Source organism: Natrix helvetica (assembly GCF_964273705.1).
Source record: "Natrix helvetica genome assembly, chromosome: 13".
Classification (NCBI taxonomy): Eukaryota; Metazoa; Chordata; class Lepidosauria; order Squamata; family Natricidae; genus Natrix; species Natrix helvetica.
In genome coordinates this window covers 8,054,414-8,077,829 of record NC_138557.1, presented here as the reverse complement: position 1 = coordinate 8,077,829, position 23,416 = coordinate 8,054,414, and the positions used below count along the sequence as shown (strand labels likewise).

At 43.3% G+C, this 23,416-nt stretch overlaps 3 protein-coding genes across 5 annotated transcripts in view; 1 reads left to right on the top strand and 2 right to left on the bottom strand.

Annotated features, from left to right (window-relative positions):
• Positions 1-5,370, top strand: part of TMEM204 (transmembrane protein 204) — a 30,618-nt gene extending 25,248 nt beyond the window's left edge. The window contains exon 3 of the mRNA XM_081965949.1: positions 1,281-5,370. Within this exon, the coding sequence (XP_081822075.1) occupies positions 1,281-1,525 (245 nt within the window). The 3' untranslated portion in view covers positions 1,526-5,370. The remainder of the gene's footprint in view (positions 1-1,280) is intronic.
• The window catches only part of LOC309398746 (lysosomal dipeptide transporter MFSD1-like), a 332,444-nt gene that overhangs the window by 221,031 nt on the left and 87,997 nt on the right, over positions 1-23,416 (bottom strand). The window lies entirely within an intron of this gene.
• Positions 1-23,416, bottom strand: part of IFT140 (intraflagellar transport 140) — a 74,995-nt gene that overhangs the window by 44,189 nt on the left and 7,390 nt on the right. For all 3 annotated transcript variants that reach the window (XM_081965879.1, XM_081965878.1, XM_081965877.1), the window contains exons 6-18: positions 23,086-23,258; positions 22,734-22,825; positions 21,688-21,794; positions 20,117-20,265; positions 16,667-16,870; positions 16,014-16,086; positions 15,210-15,301; positions 13,622-13,749; positions 12,589-12,706; positions 11,387-11,517; positions 9,972-10,122; positions 9,296-9,427; positions 6,602-6,798 (exon numbers count right to left, since the gene is read on the bottom strand). In XM_081965879.1, coding sequence (XP_081822005.1) covers positions 6,602-6,798; positions 9,296-9,427; positions 9,972-10,122; positions 11,387-11,517; positions 12,589-12,706; positions 13,622-13,749; positions 15,210-15,301; positions 16,014-16,086; positions 16,667-16,870; positions 20,117-20,265; positions 21,688-21,794; positions 22,734-22,825; positions 23,086-23,258 — 1,747 coding nt within the window. The remainder of the gene's footprint in view (positions 1-6,601; positions 6,799-9,295; positions 9,428-9,971; positions 10,123-11,386; positions 11,518-12,588; positions 12,707-13,621; positions 13,750-15,209; positions 15,302-16,013; positions 16,087-16,666; positions 16,871-20,116; positions 20,266-21,687; positions 21,795-22,733; positions 22,826-23,085; positions 23,259-23,416) is intronic.

Sequence of the window (23,416 nt, the reverse complement as noted above, 5' to 3'; positions counted from 1 at the left end):
GTTATTACTATGTTTTAATTTGTTGTATTCTGATACGGACTGTACACCGCCCCGAGTCCCTTTCGGGAGAGGGGGCGGTATATAAACGCGAATAAATAATAATAATAATAATAATAATAATAATAATAATAATAATAATAATAATAAGGAAAGTAAAGTAAACCAAAGTAAAAAGTAAAGTAAAGTAAATTAGACTAAACTAGACCTGTCCAGAAACACCTCAGAGGCTGTTGAGACCTGCCTGAATGGAGAGTAGGGCAGCTCTGTGGTTCTTTCATATACAACATTGTGGGTCAGATGTTTCGGATTCTACTTCTGACCCCTTGATCGATTTCCTGTGCGGCTAGACAAATCTCCTCACCTCAGTTTCCTCAACAGGGAAACATGAATAACCGGATATTTAGGATACACACGAAGGAGGAAGCGGTTGGTGGGATAATACTTCATGTTCATAAAGGTCTTCAAGACCGGCGGGAGAAGGCCGCGTTCAGAAAAGCAAAACATCGCCGCTACTTTTAAAACCGGACTCTTTCCTGCCATTTCGCAGGAGGAAATCCATCTCCAGATAAAGGAATTTCCCAGGGAAATTTTATGGATGTGTTTTCCCATTCAAAAATATCCGTCTTTCTGCGGATTCTGCCTTGAAAGCATCCGAGACTTCAATTTTTGGCTTCTTTGGAGTAAAAACCACAGGGGTGCAAATCCTGGTAGAAGGCTGTTGTGTGAGAACAGAGTGAGCTCCCGTTACTTGTCCCAGCTTCTGCCAATGTAGCAGTTCGAAAGCACATAAAACTGCAACTAGAAAAATAGGGACCACCTTTGGTGGGAAGGGAACAGTGTTCCTTGCGCCTTCGGCGTTGAGTCATGCCGGCCACCTGACCACGGAGACGTCTTTGGACAGCGCTGGCTCTTGGGCTTTGAAACGGAGATGATCACCGCCCCCTAGAGTCAGGAACGACTAGTGTTTGTCTGAAGTGGTGTAGGGTATCCTGCCTGAACAGGGGGCTGGGCTAGAAGACCTCCAAGGTCGCTTCCAACTCTGTTTATTCTATTCTATTCTAAATAATCATTTTGATCTGCATGTTGGAAGAAAAGAAGCAAATTCTGGTGGTTAGCTTTTGGGGGATCTTTGAAAGAAAGAACGTCTATCCATGCATGCCTGTAATGTCTTAATCCTCATGCCACAACGTTGTCCTTTCTGCCAAAGATTTTTCCCCCTTGGATTTTGACATCCCAGGAATATTATTTAACGTGAGGTTCCAATTTCGTTTTTCTTTCAGGTTTCGTTCTGGTCATTGGCCTGGTGACTTTCTACCGCATTGGACCCTACACCAGTCTGTCCTGGTCTTGCTACCTGAACATTGGGGCCTGTCTCTTAGCCACATTGGCTGCAGCCATCCTTATATGGAACATCCTTCACCGGCGGGAGGACTGCATGGCCCCCAGAGTCATTGTGATCAGCCGCACGCTGACCGCTCGCTTTCGGCGAGGCCTGGAGAACGACTACGTGGAGTCCCCGTGCTGAGAATGCGGAGACGGAAAAGAGGGCGATACAATCACACAGGCAGATTTTAAAAAACAACACGAAAAACCCCAACTGACTGCTTTCTTATACATAGGCGATGTAATTTAAAAACCACACATTTCACTCTTCACTTAGGGAAATCTGTCATTACGGGTAGTCCTCAACTTACGACCAACATTGAGACTCTGTGCTTAAGTGAGACATTTATTAAGTGAGCTGTGCCCCGTTTTATGACAGTTGTTTAAGTTAGTAACTCGGTTATGGAGTGAATCTGGCGTCCTGTCGACTTTGCTTGTCGCAAAAGGGGTGTTGTGGCGGAGCTGGCAGCAGATTCGGACAGTGAGGAGGTTGGGGAGGAACCTGTGCCAGTCCTGGAATCTGGGGAAGGCTCTGATGAAGGCTCTGTGTCGGAGGCAGAGAGGGGGCCAGAGCCGTATGCCAGTTATCAGCTGCCTTCAGAGTCAGACATCAGTGAGGCAGAAGAACAGATGGAGCCTCTTCTCAGTGTGCGCATGAGCAGAGTTGCCAGACGAAGGGAAGAGCTAAAGAACAGGGGTCGACTTAGGAGTAAGACCACAGGTGGACGATGAATGGCTCCTCCCAGAGGAAATAAAAGAGGAGCGAAAAGGGAGTGGAGTTTGCAGGAGACAATTAGTTCCCTTAATTGGTTTGTGACTCTCCGAGACTCCTTGCCAAGTTCTGCAGATATCGTCCTGGCAGCTCTCCAAGCCAGAGAAGGTCTGTGACTTTAAATCCTCCCTCGAAAGACTTTGCTGGAGGTGAAGGAGCAGAGTTCACAGCAAATTAATAAAAGGTGTTTTTTTTTTTGGTCAGGACAAGGAGTTTGCTTCATGCTCTTGGGAAGCCTCGCTCAGAACAGCAAGGGTGAAAAATGGAACTAAGCCACGCATTTTTTTAGTGCCATCGTCACTTTGAAGGGTCAAAAAAAAAGAACTATTGTAAGTTGAGGACTAGCTGTACTACTTAGATGGGCCGTGTTCGTCTGTACCTGTCTATCTGTCTGTCTAACCCGCTACATTGTACAATGCTTTTCTTGATCCCAATGTACAGCGTAAGATATTAGCAGCTCAGCCATCTTGATGGGATTTTTAGCCAAAAGAATGTGGCGCTATACTCTGACGGATTTTGTGAGAATCTAGCAATGGGAAAAGGCAACCTCCTTTCAAGTTTTGCGCAGAAATAACCAACAGATTTGAGGGCTCAGTTAGAGAAATGTTCCTTCCTTGGAACCACCTGTTAAAAGAAGCCTGAAAGAAGAAATGATAGCTGTTCTCTCTTTATATATAAACCCCCAAAATAAGTCCTCCCTGAAAATATTTAAACGCATGCACAGCAGGTCCCTGCCATTTCCTCTGCTTGCTTGCCGCGCAAACAATACAACGTGAGGAGGTGAGGCCGGAGGGGGGGTAAGGGTGGAGGGACATGCTCCATACACCCCACACGTCCTTACCGAATAGCAACCCACAACCCTAGCCACCACACCCTTCTGTCATGCTAATGGCCGCTGCAAAAAGTGTGGCAGGCCCAGTGACGCACAACTCATCAGCAGCCATGAGGTGACCACGCTCCAGCACCTTAAAAATAATAAGACCTCCCCAAAAATAAGGCCAAGCGCTTATTTCGGGGGGGGGGGGGTGTCAAAAGAAAATAAGACCCTTGTCTTATTTTCGGGGAAACATGGTAGAAGTGTGTGCAAAATTTGAGAGGCATCGAATCTGGCCCGAACAATTATTCTTGCTTTGATGCAAATGTTCTAAAATCAAAGCCAACCGGGGATAATTGTCCTGTTTTGAAAGCTTGGCACAAATTTCTTTGAACAGGGCATGAAATATTTAAGATTTCAGGCTTATTGGTCTTTAAAGCCAATTTTGTAGAAACAATTTCCATGCCACTTAACTCTTGATAAAGAGGTTCCTTCAAAAGCTGCCATCCTTCATCGTATCTGCATTACCCACACCGAGAAGAGTGGGATTTTCTCTTTCCATCCTCTTTCCATCCTTAGCAATTATTGAAATGAAAAATTGATGGCCGGGCTTTTTTTCAGATTTGGTGCTAAATTGTAGCTTTTTCTTGCCCGCTGAAGCCAAAAGAGATACTGGTAGTCCTTGATTTATGACAACTGAGGCCAAAGTTTCTGTAGTTAAGAGAGACATTTGTTGCAGTGAGCTTTTATGACCTTTCTTGCCATTGTTATTAAGTCAATCACTGCGGCTGATAAGTTAGTAACCTGGTTGCGAAATGAATCTGGAATCGCATTGACTTCGCTTCAGAAGATGCTTCAATGTGGTGAGAAGACCAGATTACTAAATTTATGGGAGGCAAGAATTTATTCCTTATTGATCGAATGGGGGGGGGGGGAGAGAATCCATCAGAAATGGCTGCCAGATAAATAGGTCCCTGATACACACACATATCTTTGGTATAACAAGTGGTGGGATTCAGCCGGTTCGCACCTATTCGGGAGAACCTTGTTAACTTTCTAAGCAGTTGGGAGAACGGGTTGTTGGAAGAAATCTCCTTTTGTTTCCCCCCCTACAGGGCTAATCCTGTAAGGAAGGCAGGAAGGAAACATTCTGGTGTTGTTTCTAGCCTCATCTCTATTGCCCTGCTTACAGAAACTGCCTCTCCGGTTAACCCTCGTTACATTGTCACCGCTAAGGCGAAGCGCCCATCGACCTGAGTGACGTTGAGTTGGCCACACCCACCCGGTCACATGACCACCGAGCCACGCCTACCCAGCTGGTCATTAGGGCAGAGAACCGGTTGTTAAATTATTTGAATCCCACCACTAGGTATAACGTCTGATAGAACGTTTAGCAAAATATTTAACCAGTGAAGAATGATATTATAGAGGTAACGATGGAGGGGGGAAAAACGGATTGGATGATGAAGCTGTTGACCGAAATATTTAATGTCTCTTTCTTAGACACACATTTGTAATATAACCGCTTCAAAACTTTGCATGAGCTTTCCGCTTTCCATCCTTTTTTTTTTCCCCTTCAAAAAGGGAATAATGAAGCTAACTCTTGAGCTTCATAGTATGACTTAACAGGACGTCAAATAAAAGACATAAACAGGTATATCACTCAGTACCTAAGCCTTAATAAGTAACTTAGCCTAAGTGAAACAAACAGGAAAGTTTAAATTTTATATGCCGCCTGCAGTTCTTGAGGATTTTTTTTCTATTTTGGATATTACAACTGATTTCTTTAAAACGATCATGGGTAGCGTTTTTCCTTCTTAAGTTACCCAAGTGTTTAAGAGGACCAAAAAACCCTGCTATTAGAGAAAAAGTAATATAAGAATATTGTGCAACATTTACAAAGTTTTGTGGCATCTTTAGCACTATATGTTGTAGAAATCACCTAGATAATAGATGTGGACAATTGTGATTGAAATTAGTAAAATGGCTACCAATGTAAACCTTTGGACACCTTAATGTTGTTTATAAATTCCTTTGGCTACAGTATATTCTACCTCCCAGTAAGTTCTCTCCTATATAAAACATGCAAATTGGGATGGCAAAATTCACATTGTAGTACACTTACGTTCCAGAGTTTACATCCCACTTCAAAGCAGGCTTTGAGTCTTTCTTAGATTCCGAAAGCTGTCTTGCTGGGACTAAACAGACTGGTCCTTAATTGGGTTTCATTTCAACTTACCTGCCTTTTTTCTAGGAAAATTCTATAGCGTAAAATGTGCTCTACTTAACTGCCATTTACCAAATGATTTTAAATACTAGAATATTTAAGATGTATTATTTCTGCTAATATTGCAATAACCATCATTATAATGTGAAATTAAAAACAAACCCCCGGATTCCACCATAAGAGTTGAATTCTCTGTTTTTGTTTTAGACATAGAAATAAAGTTGACATGCTAGATTTGCCTTTCAAGGGGAAAAAATGGAAGAGCTAAGGAGGTTTTATATTTACCATATTTATTTTGGGGGCTGCCACAGAAAGACCTGTCCAGCACTTACTCCAGGAGACTCATGGGGGGGAGTGGGGGAGTTAATAGGCTGTCTTAAAAATTAATTACATGGATTTTCAGTGTAAATAAAAGTTGGTACATAAGGACACGAATTTCAAGCTATAAGAAGCTTGATGATCAATCAATAGCTTGGATCAACCTATTCTCCAAAGCACCTGAGGGCAGAACAAGAAGCAATGGGTGGAAGCTAATCATGGAGAGAAGCAACCTAGAACCAAGGAGGAATTTCCTGACAGTGAGAACAATTAATCAGTGGAACAGCTTGCCTCCAGAAGTTGTGAATGTCCCAACACTGGAAGTCTTTAAGAAGATGTTGGATATCCATTTGTCTGAAACGGTGTAGGGTTTCCTGCCTAAGCAGTGGGTTGGGCTAGAAGACTTTCAAGGTCCCTTCTAACTCTGTTATTCTGTTCCAACTTGTAATTTTAAAAATTCTGATTCCTTTGGCTGAATATTATTGGACAACCTAGCTGTTCATATAATAAACATCCCAACAATTAGCTTTTATTAGTCAAATATCCTACATCAAATCTATTTGCAATCCTAGGATAACTTTGCTATGGGTGTAGAATAACAGAAATGTACAAGTCCTGTTATCTAGGCAAAGAGGACCAAAACATTCTTTAAGATTTTCCGAAGCAGCTCAGATAAAAATCTCCTTGATATAACCAATTTCGTTGTATTTAAGTACAATGACAATAAAGATTATACTTATATGTAGAAAAGAAGGGACGGAAAGCACAAATGGACTTGCCAGATTCTATTATTATATCATTTCTCAGTACACACAGATTTCCTGTGGGGTTGAGTGTCTCGTCTAGTTTACCTATTGGAACGAAAACTATGCGATCAAATTTGGGTTTCAGAATGGACAAAACACGGAACGGCACAGAAACAATGGCGCGAAAGGTAAAATAAACGCAGCTTTCGTAGCAACGCCACCGTTCTAAGATCAAATTAACACCACCAATTCGAGATCAATCCATCTCTTCTCTCCAGTAATCAAAGGGATCACACCAGAGAAAAAGAGAAATAAGGAAAAAAAAACCCAAACCCTCCTACCTTTTGATGAGTTTGATAGACTTGAAGGCCTCGTCCATGTCTCCAATGGTTAGGTAGAAACTGAAGTTCAGCATCGCTTCGCAGGTCATCTTGTCACATTCTTCCAGCCCAATGAAATCTCTCATCGGTCTTCTTGCCACCATCTGATGCAGCGGGACCCCGCCAGGTTCTACCTCGTCCTTTTTCTCAGCTTCCGGCTGAAAAGAAAGTATGAATTACACATGGCAAGCAAAATATTTCTGGTGTGTGTGTGTGTGTGTGTGTGTGTGAGAGAGAGAGAGAGAGAGAGAGAGAGAGAGAGAGAAGAAGAAGAAGAGGGACAGAGAGGGAGACAGAGAGACAGAGAGATAGAGGGAGGGAAGAAGAGGGACAGAGAGGGAGAGAGAGAGAGACAGAGGGGGGAGAGAGAGAGACAGAGAGGGAGAGGGAGGGGGGAAGAGACAAAGAGGGGAAGAGAGAAACAGAGAGAGATAGAGAGAATGTTGGAAGGAAGGAATGGAGGGAGGGAAGGAGAGAGGGAGGGAGTAAGTTATGAAGAATGGTTGCAAGAATTGGGTATGCCTAGTCTAAGGAAAAGAAGGACTAGGGCAGTGATGGCAAACCTTTTCAGCACCGAGTGCCCAAACTGGAACAAACCAGCATGCGCCACAGCGCTAGAAATCCGAAGGCCAGCTGGCCGGTGCGCATGCATGCAGAAGCCAGCTGGTCTTTGGGTTTCCGGCATGCGCATGCACAACAGGCAGCTAGTCTTTGCGCATGCCGGAGCACTGGAAACCCAAAGAGCAGCTGGCTGGTGCATGCCTCCCTGGTTTTTGAGCCATTTTCAGCCTGTTTTTCGGGCCGTTTTCAGGGTGTTTTTTTGGCTGTTTTCAGGCTGTTTTTTTGGCTGTTTTCAGGCTGTTTTCAGGCCATTTGGGGGCTGTTTTCAGGCTGCTTTGGGGTGGTTTTCAGGCTGGTTTTTGGGGCCATTTTCAGGCTGTTTTTGGGGCCGTTTTCAGGCTGTTTTTCGGGCTGTTTCCAGGCCGTTTTTCAGGATGTTTTTGGCCTGAAAAATGGCCTCAACATGGCCTAAAAATGACCTGAAAAACAGACCATAGAAAGGCCTGGTTTTTGGGTTGGTTTTGGGGCCGTTTTCAGGCCGTTTCCTGCCAGTCCAGCGCCCGCAAAGACCAGCTGTGCATGTGCGTGCCGGAAACCAGACACCCGTGCCCAGAGAGGGCTGTGTGTGCGACCTCTGGCACATGTGCCACAGGGTCACCATCACAAGACCAGGGTAGGGCATGATAGCAGTGTTCCAATATCTAATGGCCACAAAGAAGAGGGAGTCAAACTATTCTCCAAAGCACCTGAGGGCAGGACAAGAAGCAATGGGTGGAAACTAACCAGGGAGAGAAGCAACCTATAACTGAGGAGAAATTTCCTGACAGTGAGAACAATTAATCAGTGGAATGGCTTTACCCTTAGAAGTTGTGGATGCTCCATTACTGGAGGCTTTAAAAAAAAGACTGGACAGACATTTATCTGAAATCGTTTAGGGCAGTGATGGCGAGCCATTTGTCAGGGCACGCGAGGCGCTGCCCTGTCAGCTGAGTTCACCTTTTTAAAAGCTATTTTTCACCTTCCCCAGGCTCCAGAGGCTTTATAGGAGCCTGGGGAGGGCGAAAAGAGTCTCCCCCGACCCCCCGGAGGCTTCAGGGACTGTCCCTGAAGCCTTCAGAGCGCTTAAAACGCCCCTCCGAGCAACCCGGAAGGGGGGGCATTTTCCCCAGACAATGACACAAGTTTTATTTTTTTAGAAAATAGCAAAGGATAGACGTGGACAATGAAGCGGGAAAACCTGGCGTAACCAAACGAATAGATCAAGAGAAAAATAGCATTGCAAATGACTTACATAAGGTTTATAGACAGTGCCTCTCCAAAACAACAACTATTGGTTAGCAGAAATTAAAAGAAAGAAAGAAAAGGATTGAGAGGCACAGCAAAAAACAAACCTTAGAAATGTATATTAAAAGAAAAGAAACAGCAACAGAACACAGGGTGAAATTCACAAACCAAACTCTGTTTTTACAATGGGGCAAATCAGAATTATACAGATCATTTGTTGTTGGTTTTGTTGTTGTTTAAAGGACCTCACCTACCATAGTCCCACCTCTGCTTGTTTTAGCTCACAGAATACCTTGGTGACCTTCTACTGCTGCACCATAGAGAGTATTTTGACTTACTGCCCCTGTGTCTGGTTGGCCAATTGCACAGTGGCGGATAGGACAGCGCTCCAGAGGGTCAACGTCATTGCCCAGAGGATCATGGGTTGCCCCCTCCCCTCCTTGGAAGAGCTTTATAGCTCCCGCTGCCTTACGATAGTTCAAAACGTCCTTAAAGATCCATCTCATCCTGGGCATCCTTTTTTTTTGAACTATTACCATCTGGCAGCCGGTACAGGACAATAAAAACAAGGAGAAATAGGCTGAAAAACAGCTCCTATCCCAGGACAGTAACTATAATGAATTCCTCGGTATAGTGCAATATTAATGCAATATCGGGTTTTCAATTTCAATTATACAGCATATGAAAGGATGTGTGTTTGTGTTTTTATCGTTACACTTATAATGTAGTTATAAACACTCTTTGAGCGCTTAAAGTTGCCGACCCCTGTCCTAGGGAGAACCTTTCTCCTTTAGGAAGAGGAAAACTCACCTTTTTGGCGAAGTAATAGTGTGGCACTTCCATGCCCAGAAGAGACTGGTAAGTTGATGGCAACAGAAAACTGTCTTGGAGCAGAAGACCATGCTCTTCGGTGCTGAAGAAAGATACTACCAGCACATCCACCTGGAAGGGAAATGGAGCATGATTTGGGCTTCATGTCGCAATATCCTTCAGTAGGTTTGTTTTTATTTTACTTTTCAGTTGGCAGGGGTTGCAGTTAAGAGACTGAAGCACCTCTGCTGCAGATGGATGAGCTAAGCGCGTCCTCTCCTTTGGTAGACCATACAATACAATACAATACAATACAATAGCAGAGTTGGAAGGGACCTTGGAGGAGAAACTCAAGTACTTTGGCCACCTAATGAGAAGGAAGAAGGACTCCCTGGAGAAGAGCCTCATGCTGGGAAAGACGGAGGGCAAAAGAAGAAGGGGACGACAGAGAAGGAGGTGGCTGGATGGAGTCACTGAAGCAGTCGGTGTGAGCTTAAATGGACTCCAGAGGTTGGCAGAGGACAGGAAGGCCTGGAGGAACGTTATCCATGGGGTCGCAATGGGTTGGACACGACTTCGCAACTAACAAAAACAACCACCGAAGAACAGCCAAGTACAATGTCCCAGTACCAGCTCAACCGTCAAAATCTCAAAGGAAGATAAAAGTCGAGCATACCGAGTTTGAGGAGGATTCTTGCTTCTTATCCAATGATTGTTGATTAGGGTCCAGAACTGCTTCACATACGAAAAGCCTTGGTTCGTTCTGATCCCAGAAGTGACTTGCAGGGATTCGGTTACACAGTGCTGGATATACGGAGGGGTTTTTCCTAGGGCAGCCCACACAATCAAGATGGGTAAATTGAACTAGTAACCTTTAGCCAAACATATAAATATATCCAAGCCTACAAATGCAGGTAGTCCTTGACTTACAGCAGTTCATTTAGTGACTGTTCAAATTCACAACGGCCCTGGAAAAAGTGACTCATGACCATTTTTCATACAAACAGAACAAAATAAAATAGGATAGGATAGGATAAGCTGGAAGGGACCTTGGAGGTCTTCTAGTCCAACCCCCTGCTTAGGCAGGAAACCCTATGTCATTTCAGACAAATGGATGTCCAACATCTTCTTAAAGACTTCCAGTGTTGGAGCATTCACAACTTCTGGAGGCCAGTTGTTCCACTGATTAATTGTTTCTAACTGTCAGGAAATTCCTCCTTAGTTCTAAGTTGCTTCTCTCCTTGATTAGTTTCCACCCATTGCTTCTTGTTCAGTATGTTTTCAGTTAAATTTAAAATTATTTTAAATCGTTAAATTGTGTTGTTTCCACCCATTGCTTCTTGTCCTGCCTTCCGGTGCTTTGAAGAATGACTTGACTCCTTCTTCTTTGTGGCAGCCCCTCAAATATTGGAAGACGGCTATCCCGTCTCCCCTGGTTCTTCTCTTCACTAGACTAGCCAGGCCCAGTTCCTGCAACTATTCATCGTATGTTTTAGCCTCTAGTCCCTTAATCATCTTGGTTGCTCTTCTCTGAGAGAAGACAGTTGGCCCTGGAGGCATCAAAGGGCCCTGTCCGTGGTCAACCAGAGATGGTAATCCAAGGGGGAGCTTTCCGTGGTCCTGCAACGGCCAGCTGGCCTCTAAGGGTGTGTACTCTAAGGGTTGCTTGCAAAGATCGGAACCATTGTGCAAATGTTTCCAAGCCAATAAGGTTGAATTAAATAAGAGAACCATTCCTAAAATTCATCTTCCACTAGAAGAGGGGGAAAAGATAGACTCTTCCCCCCCCCCAAAAAAAGGAGAGGCCGATAAAAGGAGACCCCTTCTGAGATCACAAAAGGAATAATAACAAAATAACCCATGTGACTTAAAGGTTCCTGTGGGTTTGCATCTGGTACGCACCCACAACACAGCAGGAAAGTATTCTACTAGGCACATATTCCATTAAAAAAAAACAACTATTCCATGCTTTCTTTGAACATTGGGATAAAACCTTTTCATTTCACAGTGACCCCTGCTGGATCTTTCATTCCATAAAACAATCCATCTATATCCCACGATCCCTAACACAAAAAGAGATAAAAACCTCACCCTTCATTCTCCTGTCCCAAGGAGAGCATTTCTTTAGCATCTCTTTGTCGACCCGACTCAAAATCAAACAGGGTGACTGTGTCCATTTCGATGTCGTAGAAACAAATCCGAGGGTCGAAACTGCCATCAGCCTGTCACAATTTTAAAAAGAGGTACAATCGACAATAGGAAAGATAGCCACAGAAAACCAGGAAGTACTGAATAGAGAAAATATTGATAATATTTCCCAGATGCTTTCCACAATATTGTAAACGTGGAGCCAGTCATTTCTGAATTACTGCAACTCACTAATGTCCTAAAGGAAGAGCCCCCCCCCTCAAAAGACTGCAATTAGGTTCCCCCAAATTTTTAAAAATCTGTCCAGATTTTTTTTTTTAATGGGAAAAGTCAAATCTGCTTAAACGCTGACTTAAACCTAACTTGGCCTAGTGGCTTGATGTTGCAGAATAACAGAATATCAAATTTGGAAGGGACCTTGGAGGTCTTCTAGTCCAACCCCCTGCTTAGGCAGGAAACCCTATACCGTTTCAGACAAATGGTCATCCAACATCTTCTTAAAGACTTCCAGTGTTGGGGCATTTACAGCTTCTGGAGGCAACTTCTGTTCCACTGATGAATTGTTCTAACTGTCAGGAAATTTCTCCTCAGTTCTAAGTTGCTTCTCTCCTTGATTAATTTCCACCCATTGCTTCTTGTTCTACCCTCGGGTGCCTTGGAGAATAGTTTGACTCCCTCTTCTTTGTGGCAACCCCTGAGATATTGGAAGACTGCTATCATGTCTCCCCTGGTCCTTCTTTCTATTAAACTAGACATACCCAGTTCCTGCAACCATTCTTCATATGTTTTATCCCCAAGTCCCCCAATCATCTTTGCTGCTCTTCTCTGCACTCTTTCTAGAGTCTCCACGTCTTTTTTACAGGTAGTTCCCGAGTTACGGCAACTGAGCCCCAAATTTATGTCACTAAGTGAAACATTTGTTAAGGGAGTTTGCCCCATTTTATGACTTTTCTTGCCACAGGTGTCCAATGAAGCACCGTGTTAGTGAGTAACACAGTTGCTAAGTCAATCCACCTGTAGATCGTGGTGAACCAAAAACGGACGCACTATTCCAAGGGCGGTCTTACCAAAGGCATTATCGCATGGCATTAACCAAAGTTCCCTTTGGGTTTTCAGGTGGAAAGGTGAGGGTTGCTCAGACTCACCTTGCTCAGGAGAATGCTGACTCTGTTGCCGCTTGTGTTGCACTTCACGGAGGCAATCCCGAGGGCGCCGGGAAGGAGATCTGCCAAGGCCTTGCTATTGCAATGTACCTTCGCCTCCCTGTGGGGAAGACAAGAGATGGAACAGGTCACGTCATCCGTCCTGGTGTCAGGGTTCCAAGTAACACCCCCAACGAAAGAAAACTCCCAAGGCTTGAGGTGCCTCAGAGTTTCATTTTATTAGGGATGTCCTATCGGCACATCAAGGGACGTGGTGACTCAGTGGCTAAGACGCTGAACTTGTCGATCAGAAAGGTGGGCAGTTCGGCGGTTTGAATCCCTAGCACTGCGTAATAGAGGGAGCTCCCGTTATTTGTCCCAGCTTCTGCCAACCTAACAGTTCGAAAGCACGTAAAAAATGCAAGTAGAAAAATAGGAACCACCTTTGGTGGGAAGGGAACAGCCTTCCGTGCGCCTTTGCCATTGAGTCATGCCGACCACATGACCACGGAGACGTCTTTGGACAGCACTGGCTCTTTGGCTTTGAAACGGAGATGTGCACCGCCCCCCTAGAGTCGGGAACGACCAGCACATATGTGCAAGGGGAACTTTTACCTTTACCTATTGGCACATCTGGGAAAGTGCAAATCTGAAAGTTTCCAGGTTTTCCCCACCCAAAAGACAATCCAACTCCCTGCCCTCCATCCACATGTCCATCACATGGCCCAATCAGGGACCATCCAAAACCGGAGATGCCTCCCAGTCACACCAGCGCAGCTGGAGGGCAAGGTGGCTTTGACTCTCTGAGAAAGGAATGTTATTTAGACTATATATCTCCCACACTCCATCTCATCTCCCCTCCCATCTTCCCTTAGTAGAAAAAGTGGCAGGCCTGAAGGCCCAGATGTAAAAGATGGCTTCCAGGTCTGACAGGTGGTTTTCTTTCCCTGTGAAATTGATCGTCAACGATGACATTCCGATTGCAAAATTTTAAAAAAAGTGAGCAAATGGAAAAGTTTGTAAAGAAGCTCCGTACCTGCGAGAAAGATCAAAGATCTTAAAGTGAGACAAGTCGGTTCCCACGGTCAGGTAATTCCCGCAGACGTCCAGAAAGCAGGGATTGCCTTCCAATTCAGAGAAGGACAGCAGCTGCTTCACAGTGCCCTGGAAGAGAAGAACGCAGCGGGGTTCAAACTAGGCCTGGGTCATCCTTGGTCTGTCAGCGTTCCAAATATCATCCAGAATTAAATCAGAATCCAAGGCATAGCTTTCATCAAAGTTCCAATTTAATAAGAGAGACATGTTGGTACAAACTGTGGAATACCCGAATCTGAAAGCTTCCTGGGTTTCCCACCCAGTTGAAAGTTCAAGACCTTGCCCCCACACCCACAAGTTCCATCACATGGTTCAATCTTCTATTGCCACACTGGCATTTCCACCCATCTAATTCCGGTCAGGTGCAGAGGTGCAAAGACAAAAGATGACCTTGGCTTTCTAGAAAGAAATGTTTTATTTTGACAACAACACATTCTACTCCTTCCTATTCCTCGCTCCCAATTCCCCACTAATGAAACAGCATAGTAAAATAATAGAGAGTGTGGCAGGCCAAAGATCCTAAAAGGAATATGACTGGAAGCCTGACATGGTCATCCTTCTCCTGACCAAGATCATGTCTGATGGATTCCCCAGGAACTAGGAAATAAACTGCTGAATAGTCTGTCGAGATTCTCAGTCATTCAGGTCATGCCGGTCTCAGTTGCCTCCCGAAAAAGCCCCTTTGGGGCAACCAGGACCTACAGACTTTGAGCTATGCAATTTGGGATGAAGACCCTCGGAATGGTGTGGGAGGAGGAATGGATTCCAGAGGAAAAATTGCAGACTACAGGAACCAGGAGGACTAACTCAGGTGACCCTGAGGACACAGGTAAGCCTCCAAGTGCTTCCACGACCCTCTACAAGGATGCAAAGGACCAGCTGTCTGCAAGGAGTGTAAACCCTTCCATTCCCCACCATCCTGCAGAGTTGAAGAAGCTTCTTGGATGAGAAGCGAAATGTCTTCAAAAGAAAAAAAACCAGAAAGTCCAGTTGCCTCCTGAAAAAAGCACCTTTGGGACAACCCTGACCTGGATGACGGACAATCTCTACAGATTTTTAGCTACGCAATTTGGGATGAACCCCCTTGGAATGGTGTGGGAGTAGGAACGGATTTCAAAATTCCAGACTACAGAAACCAGGAGGATTAACTCAGGTGACCCTGAGAACACCGATAAGCCTCCAAGTGCTTCCACGACACTCTACAAGGATGCAAAGGAGCAGCTGTCTGCAAGGAATATCAATCCTTCCATTCCCTACGATTCCCGTCAGAGCTGAAGAAACTTCTTGGATGAGAAGCGAAACGTCTTCAAAAGAAAAAAAACCAGAAAGTCCAGTTGCCTCCAGAAAAAGCACCTTGGGGACAACCCTGACCTGGATGACTAAGAATGTCTACGGACCTTGAGCTGTGCAATTTGGCATGAAGACCCTTGGAATGGTGTGGGGGAGTAGGAACAGATTTCCAGAAGGGAACAAAATTGCAGACGACAGGAACCAGGAATTGCCACCCTGTAAAATGCCAACTCACTTACTTGCCAAGTGCGAACTTGAACCCGATTTGGTTCGACGGTATAGAGGTTCTCTTCGTGCATAGCCAGCACGGAAGAATCGCAGAGGAAAGAGCCTGGAACCATTGAAAGGAACATTCTTACAACGGCCTTCATCTCTCTTTTTATTTGTACCATTAAGGGCTTCAGCCGATAGGCTGTTAAGTGATACCTGAACGCTGTCTACAAAAAACCTAAAATATTACCCATCTTGTCTTTTAAAATACGGCAACCTTTATTGTCCTTTTTATTTTTTATTTTGGTGAACACACTGGCACACATTCAGCCATGAAATTTTGATGCCACTTCTCAAAAGAAAACGAATATATAACCACATACATACAGTACATGCACACACATATAAATATGCTATAAATGTATATACTGTACATACCTGTATATACATGTGTACACACATACACAAACACACACAAAGACACGCTCACACACATACCAATCTTCTTCTTCTTCTTCTCCTTGTGCCATATTCCTCATTGGATGTTGACAATCATATTGGCAAGCCTATTTTTATCAACAGCCGCACGAAAAAGTGCTGTTGAGTTTTGTCCACACTATACAATATATATACATATGTGTGTGTGTGTGTACGTACACACACACACACACACACACACTCACATCAACCACAGCCCATTCTGAATACATTTTAGTACGGAAACATGCCTATTTTCTCTTCTCTTGCTTCTTTCTACAAACAAGCTAATTATTGGCATTCTATACCATTTTCTAACATGCGCACAAAATCCCATTAAAACCCGTTCAACCTACCTGAATTTCGTAAAGAGGCAGCTGAGAGTTCATAGATAGAAACTTGCTTTCCATTCCAGAATGCTACGGCATCCTAAAAGGAGAGATCGAAAAATCAATTTTTCACATTAATTCCAGATCTCAAAGTTTGATGCTACCCTGTACTCCTTTTGGTGCCAGCCAATAGGGTTTCTATACGGTGTGCAGCTTTTCTTTCAGAAGTGTTCGCTTCCAGACTAATTATTCAGGGACAATAGCAGCTCCTGGAGCTGATTCTGGTTGTGCCCCGTATAAAACGGTGAACTTCACCTAAACAGCATTTAGCTTGCTAAATTCCTCGGAGAAAAAGATTCGTCTCCTAGGAATTTAGCAACCTAAATACTGTTTATTCAGGTTTAGGAAAGTTAAGTCTATTAATTTCAATTATTATTGTTTCTGTTTTTGCTTCACCTTGCTGTGCAGACAGGAAAACTGCTGTTATTTTCATTATTTATTTACAGTAACGCTGTACATGTACATTATGCATCATACGATATACCATGTTTCCTCAAAATATGTTTCCTCGAACTGGCTGAATACCACCTCTGATCCAAATGCACTAAGGAGCAATTTCGATGAGTTTCACTGAAGCTGAGTACCGAGGTACCCCTGTACATCGATTTGAAGGAAGATACCTTGGTTGTGCACACGCCGTTCACATGCGTATCGATGCGGAGGTTATCCATCATCTTGCTGCTGAAGCTGGTGATGTTGAACAAGTTTGGGGAAACCTGGACCACGGCCATTTGCTGGTGGAAGTGCGAAGCCATGGCCTGTTCTCTCAGGATGGCTACCGAGTTGTTCAGGTTCACAGCCAACAGATTCTTTTTGGAACTCCACTTCAAACATGAGGAAGGAAAAAACACATTAGGATATTGACCGTCCAGCTTAGTACAGAAAATGCACTGTGTACTCTTTGAAAGAAACCGTGAAAAGAGGACAGACACTGATAGCTTCTTAGAGCCTGTAGAGATTCTCAATCATCCAGGTCACGGTTGTCCCAGAGGTGCTTTTTTCAGGAGGCAACTGGACTTTCTTGTTTTCTTTTTCTTTTGAAGACGTTTCACTTCTCATCCAAGAAGCTTCTGAAGAATGGGAATCCTTCCATTTCCCCCACTATCCTGCCAGAGCTGAAGAAGCTTCTTGGATGAGAAGCGAAACGTCGTCAAAAGAAAAAAGAAGTTAGCCCCTTGGGGATAACTTCTTACGAGTTCCCAATGCTTGAGTTATTGTGCTTGTAGGGGGGATAACATTTGGGGGATTAAGCAAATATATCTCTCTATGTCTATGCGCCGCAAACTATCTGGCGCAGTGGGTAGAGTGCCGTACTGCAGGCTACTTCTGTTGATCCCCCGCTGCCAGCAGTTTGGCAGATCAAATCTCACCAGGCTCAAGGTTGACTCAGCCTTCCATCCTTCCGAAGTGGGTCAAGTGAGGATTCAGATGGTTGCGGGCAAGAAGCCGACTCTGTAAACAGCTTAGAGAAGGCTGTAAAGCACTGTGAAGCGGTATATAAGTCTAAGCGCTATGTCTATGCCTGTGTTGATGGCAAAGCCCACAATCTACCCAGCAACAGTACAGTTCAAGCTGGCCGAATCAAATGCATTCCGTTTTGGTTATTTATGTAAGAAGATTGCATAGCCTACATCATTTGTTATGATTTGTCCACCGTAATAGATCAAGAGAACAAGAGCAACCATTGTTATGACTGTTCATTTAAGCGTCTGCTGAGCTTAAAAAGCAAACATGACTGTGCTTTTCATCTGCCAAAGATTAATGCCGCCTACAAATAAACACTTCGCACAGAGTTCCCAACAAGGCATTATCTATTTGCTCACATTTCCAATGGGTTTCTAGTTTCCTTTCATTTTTATACCTGATGGGAAGAAATTGTCTTTTTTTTATGCATTTATTGCACCACGTTAATATCCCATTGCAATTAAACAGACTCTCAGAGCTCACAAGTAATATAAAATAACAGAGTTGGAAGGGACCTTGAAGGTCTTCAAGTCCAACCCCCTGCTTAGGCAGGAAACCCTACACCACTTCAGACAAACAGTTATCCAACATCTTCTTAAAAATGTCCAGTGTTGGAGCATTCACAGCTTCTAGAGGCCAGTTGTTCCACTGATTAATTGTTTCTAACTGTCAGGAAATTTCTCCTCATTTCCAAGTTGCTTCTCCCCTTGATTAATTTCCACCCATTGCTTCTTGTTCTACCCTCAGGTGCTTTGGAGAATAGACTCCCTCTTCTTTGTGCAGCCCCCGAGATATTGGAAGACTGCTCTCATGTCTCCCCTGGTCCTTCTTTTCATTAAACTAGACATACCCAGTTTCTTGCAACCGTTTTTCACTATGTTTTAGCCTCCAGTCCCCTTATCATCTTTGTTGCTCTTCTCTGCACTCTTTCTAGAGTCTCCACATCTTTTTTACATAGTGGCAACCAAAACTGGATGCCGTATTCCAAGTGTGGCTTTCCCAAGGCCTTATAAAGTGACATTAACCCTTCACGTGATCTTGATTCTCTCCCTCTGTTGATGCAGCCTAGAACTGTGTTGGCTTTTTTGGCAGCTGCTGCACACGGCTGGCTCCTATTTCAATGGTTGTCCACTAGGACTCCAAGATCCCTTTCACAGTTACTACTATTGAGAAAGGTGTATACTGTACCTGTGCATTTTGTTTTTCTTGCCTAAATGCAAAACCTTACTTTTTTCACCATTGAATTTCATTTTGTTAGATAGCGCCCAATGTTCGAGTCTGTCAAGATCCTTCTGTATCTTTAGCCTGTCTTCTGGAGTGTTGGCTATTGCCACCACCTTGGTGTCATCTGCAAACATATGAAGAACGGTTGCAGGAACTGGGTATGTTTAGCTTAAGAGAAAGAAGGACTAGGGGAGACATGATAGCAGTCTTCCAATATCTCAGGGGTTGCCACAAAGAAGAGGGAGTCAAGCTATTCTCCAAGGCACCTGAGGACAGAACAAGAAGCAATGGGTGGAAACTAATCAAGGAGAGAAGCAACTTAGAACTGAGGAGAAATTTCCTGACAGTTAGAACAATTAATCAGTGGAACAGAAGTTGCCTCCAGAAGTTGTGAATGCCCCAACACTGGAAGTCTTTAAGAAGATGTTGGATAGCCATTTGTCTGAAGTGGTGTAGGGTTTCCTGCCTAGGCAGGGGGTTGGACTAGAAGACCTTCAAGGTCCCTTCCAACTCTACTATTGCATTGTACTGTATTAAATGTGATGAGTGCCCCATTTATCCCCTCATCATTGAAATAAATCATTAAAACAAAGAATGTAATACCAAAAATTAAGGATGGATTTTTGAAAACGTTATATTGCAGTCCCATCTGCAAAGCCCCCAGAAATTTTTTTTTTTTTTTTCAGAAGGTAGATAATGTTGGGTCGAAATGAATCTTCAACAGGAGCCCCTTCCAGTCGGAGGGTCCCAACCAATCTTAGACATCAATGTTTCTCAACTTTGGCAACTTTTAAGATGGGTGGACTTCAACTCCCAGAATTCCTCAGCCAGCAGGACCTTAAAGTCAACAAGGCTGAGAGATACAGGCAGTCCTCGACTTACGACCACAACTGAGCCAACATTTCTGGTGCTAGGCAAGAGTTGTTAAGCGAGTTGCATCTCATTTTAAGAACTTTCTTGCCACAATTAGGTGAGTCGCTGCAGTGGGCAAGTTGGTAAGATGGCTGTTGCTTGTCATAAGGTCGCAAAAGGTGACCCCAGGAGAGCGAAACGGACCGTCATAAACATGAATCAATTGCCAAGCATCTAAATTTTGATCATGTGACTTGTGGGGGTGCTGAGACAGTCGTAAGTGTGAACACTCGTCATCGGTCACTTTTTCCAGCTCAGTGGTGACTTTGAACGTTCACTAAACAAATGGTTGTAAGTGGAGGGCTATGTATATGTGGCATCTCCCAAGGAATTATCTCTAGAGGGCACACCTGTGCCAAAAAGCTTATTCTGTAATTCTCTGATGTGGGACTGCACCTTCTTTGCCACTTGGTTTTGCATCCAAGTAAGCCAAAGGTAAGAGAAAGATCAACTCTTAGGTGTGACTTTACCTCGATCTGAATGATATTTCCGTCGAGCTCTGTAGGAGTCTGAAGTTTCCATCTGTCCTTGCCTTCCAGGGACCAGGTGGTTTGGCTGGAGAATGGCACTTTCCTCCACATAGCGATTCGCCCTTTATTGGTGCCAGCGGCTAGGAGACCTGTCAAATGGACCATATTCGATCTGGTCAAGGATGTCATCGGAGTTGATTGACCATTTTGATGACAGAAAAGAATAAAAGTACTCGTGGTTGTCACATGGAAACCGCTTCTGGACTTTGTGCTTGAGGTGAATTTTTTGAAAAATGAAACTTTGATTTGGGGTTTTACCGATTAGATGGATTCGTTTTTATAGAAATGGCTAATTTATAGTTCTACAGAGGAATTATTGAGTCCGTCATCTGCACCTCCATAACTGTCTGGTTTGGCTCTGCAACCCAACAAGACAGACAAGGACTTCAGAGGATAATTGGAATTGCAGAAAAAACAATGGCTACCAGCCTGCCTTCCATTGAGGACCTGGACACTGCACGAGTCAAAAAGAGGGCTGGGAAAATATTTACAGACCCCTCTCATCCTGGACATAAATTGTTTCAACTCCTACCCTCAAAACGACGCTATAGGGCACTGCACACCAGAACAACTAGACACAAGGAGAGTTTTTCCCCGAATGCCATCACTCTGCTTAACAAATAATTCCCTCAACGCTGTCAAACTATTCACTAAGTCTACGTTACTATTAATCTTCTCATCGTCCCTATCACCCATCTCCTCCCACTTATGACTGTATGACTGTAACTCTGTTGCTTGTATCCTTATGATTTATATCGTTTCCTAGTATGATTGGTTGCTTAATTGTACCCTATGACTATCATTAAGTGTTGCACCTTATGATTCGTGATGAATGTATCTTTTCTTTTATGTACACTGAGAGCTTATGTACCAAAGAAAAATTCCTTGGGTGTCCAATCACACTTATAAAGATTTCTATTCTATTCTATTCTATTCTATTCTATTATTCTATTCTATTCTAGAAAAATAAAAAGTTGTGGTTTGATGTTAATACTTTATTTTACTGCAACAGAGCGAGTCAGAAGTCAATACTGTTTTTTCCTCCCCCCCCCGTTAATTGAAAAATTAACTGAAAACATACTGAACAAACAGCAATGGGTGGAAACTAATCATGGAGAGAAGCAACCTGGAATTAAGGAGAAACTTCCTGACAGTGAGAACAATTCATCAGTGGAACAGAAGTTGCCTCCAGAAGTTGTGAATGCTCCAACAATGGAAGTTTTTAAGAAGAGGTTGGATAACCATTTGTCTGAAGTGGTGTAGGGTTTCCTGCCTGAGCGGGGGGTTGGACTAGAAGACCTCCAAGGTCCTTTCCAACTCTGCTATTCTATTCTATTCTATTCTCTAATTCTATTCTATTCTATTTCCTATTCTATTCTATTTCCTATTCTATTCTATTTCCTATTCTATTCTATTTCCTATTCTATTCTATTTTATTCTATTCTAAATGATATTTTAAAAAATGGATAATTAAGATGCTAAAGGTCAAAGCAACCTGATCTTTGGTATACCTTTGGCATTGCAATAGGAGACACAATGGACACATTCTCCAGTTTCGAAGCCTAGCTGTTCATCCAGAGAAAGGACATAATTCTCACCTCGTTCCAAGTCCCAGAACCTACAGAGAAGGTACAAGAAATATAGTCAACTAGCTGATAACCCGGTATTGCCCGGGTATTTATTTATTTATTCTAATCCTGTATTAGACAGGAAAAGCCATGATTTCAGTGACAATTAAATTAGTTACCAATGTTTTCCCTGTGCTCCCAGAAGCGTCAAGGAAAGTGGGAGCCCCCTTGTGAAGTACTGTGAAGCCGTAATTCCACTGCACTGTACATTAGAAGCCATTTTACGGCAGTAAGTAGAAGTTATTTGAAGGCACAACAAGCTGTATCTGAACAGAATACACACCCAGGGGGTGTTAGGGGTGTCTTACCCCCACAGTATTTGTTTCCAGAGAGTAAGTCATCTGTGTGCCAAGTTTGGTTGAAATTGCTCGAGGCGTTCCAGTTATGCTGGAACATACATACCCATACACACACTCACAGCTATATATGTGTGTGTGTGTGTGTGTGTGTGTGTGTATGTGTGTATGTATGTATGTTTATGTATGTATGTACGTGTGTGTGTATATTATATATATGTATGTATATATGTTGCATTTGTGCTGATAAATAAATAAAGGGAGACTAGCATAGATCTATTTCAAGCTATTTAGCTTTCATCAGCTAGCCATACCCTTACTGGGAATCGAACCAGGGCTGTATTGCATATTAGGCAGTTGTATTAGCCACTAAGACACAGGCTCTCCTCCTTTATCATATATATGTTGGTCTTGTTGTATTTGGGTCTTTTCCCATGTAAGATTGGTAAGATTGGTAAAATCTACGAAAACAAATATATATATGGAGGAAGAGGAGGAGGAGGAGGAAGTGTAGTGAGGTCTCAGAAGTTCTTACAGGCATCGCTTTGCTCTTAAGTCTAATGTTGCATTTGGTATAATTTAAGGTTATAAGTGAACCAGGCAGCAGCTCAAAAGACCAAATCATTTTCTTACCTAAGAAGGGATTCGTTTGTTGCAGTGATCAGGAGGCTATGATCAATCAGAATAATATCAGCGGGATTATTCATTTTTCCACTCAACTTCACCTAGCGACAAAAAGCATTCAGCACACCAAGTTATTGAGTTTAATCCTTTTTTTTTCAAAAATCAGGGTCCGGGTAAGACATTTGCATTAAAATAAAAGTGACTGACGCTGTCTGCTCATAAATTATTTTGATTCTTTAATTTCAGGCATGTATAATAAAGTGGAGCTCCAGCGTCCTCAAGGCAGCTTGTAAAAACTAGCCCAAAACCGCCACGATTAACTTTTTCGTAAGTAATGGGTCACAGAGCCTGCTATCCTTACCTTCAGAAGTTCTTCTGTTTCTCCTTCGGGAGAAATTTTGTGAAGGGATAAGAGGAGACTCTCCGTTATCACTACTAAGACGTCTCTTTCCATGAACAGCATTTTTTGGATTGAAGTTTCTATCATCAACGCTTGGTTGGTTTTTCCGCGTTCACTCACGTAATGCACAATTCCTGCAACGCAAAGAATTGGGTAGTTAACTCGGCCATCTAATAAAGCTCAGGTCGTGCCAAATTCGGGATTAGCGGGGAAAGAATTATCTCAAATTGTCTCAGCGTGAAATCAACCAATGTATTTTCAAAATGATGGCAATATTTTTTTTTTCAAATTT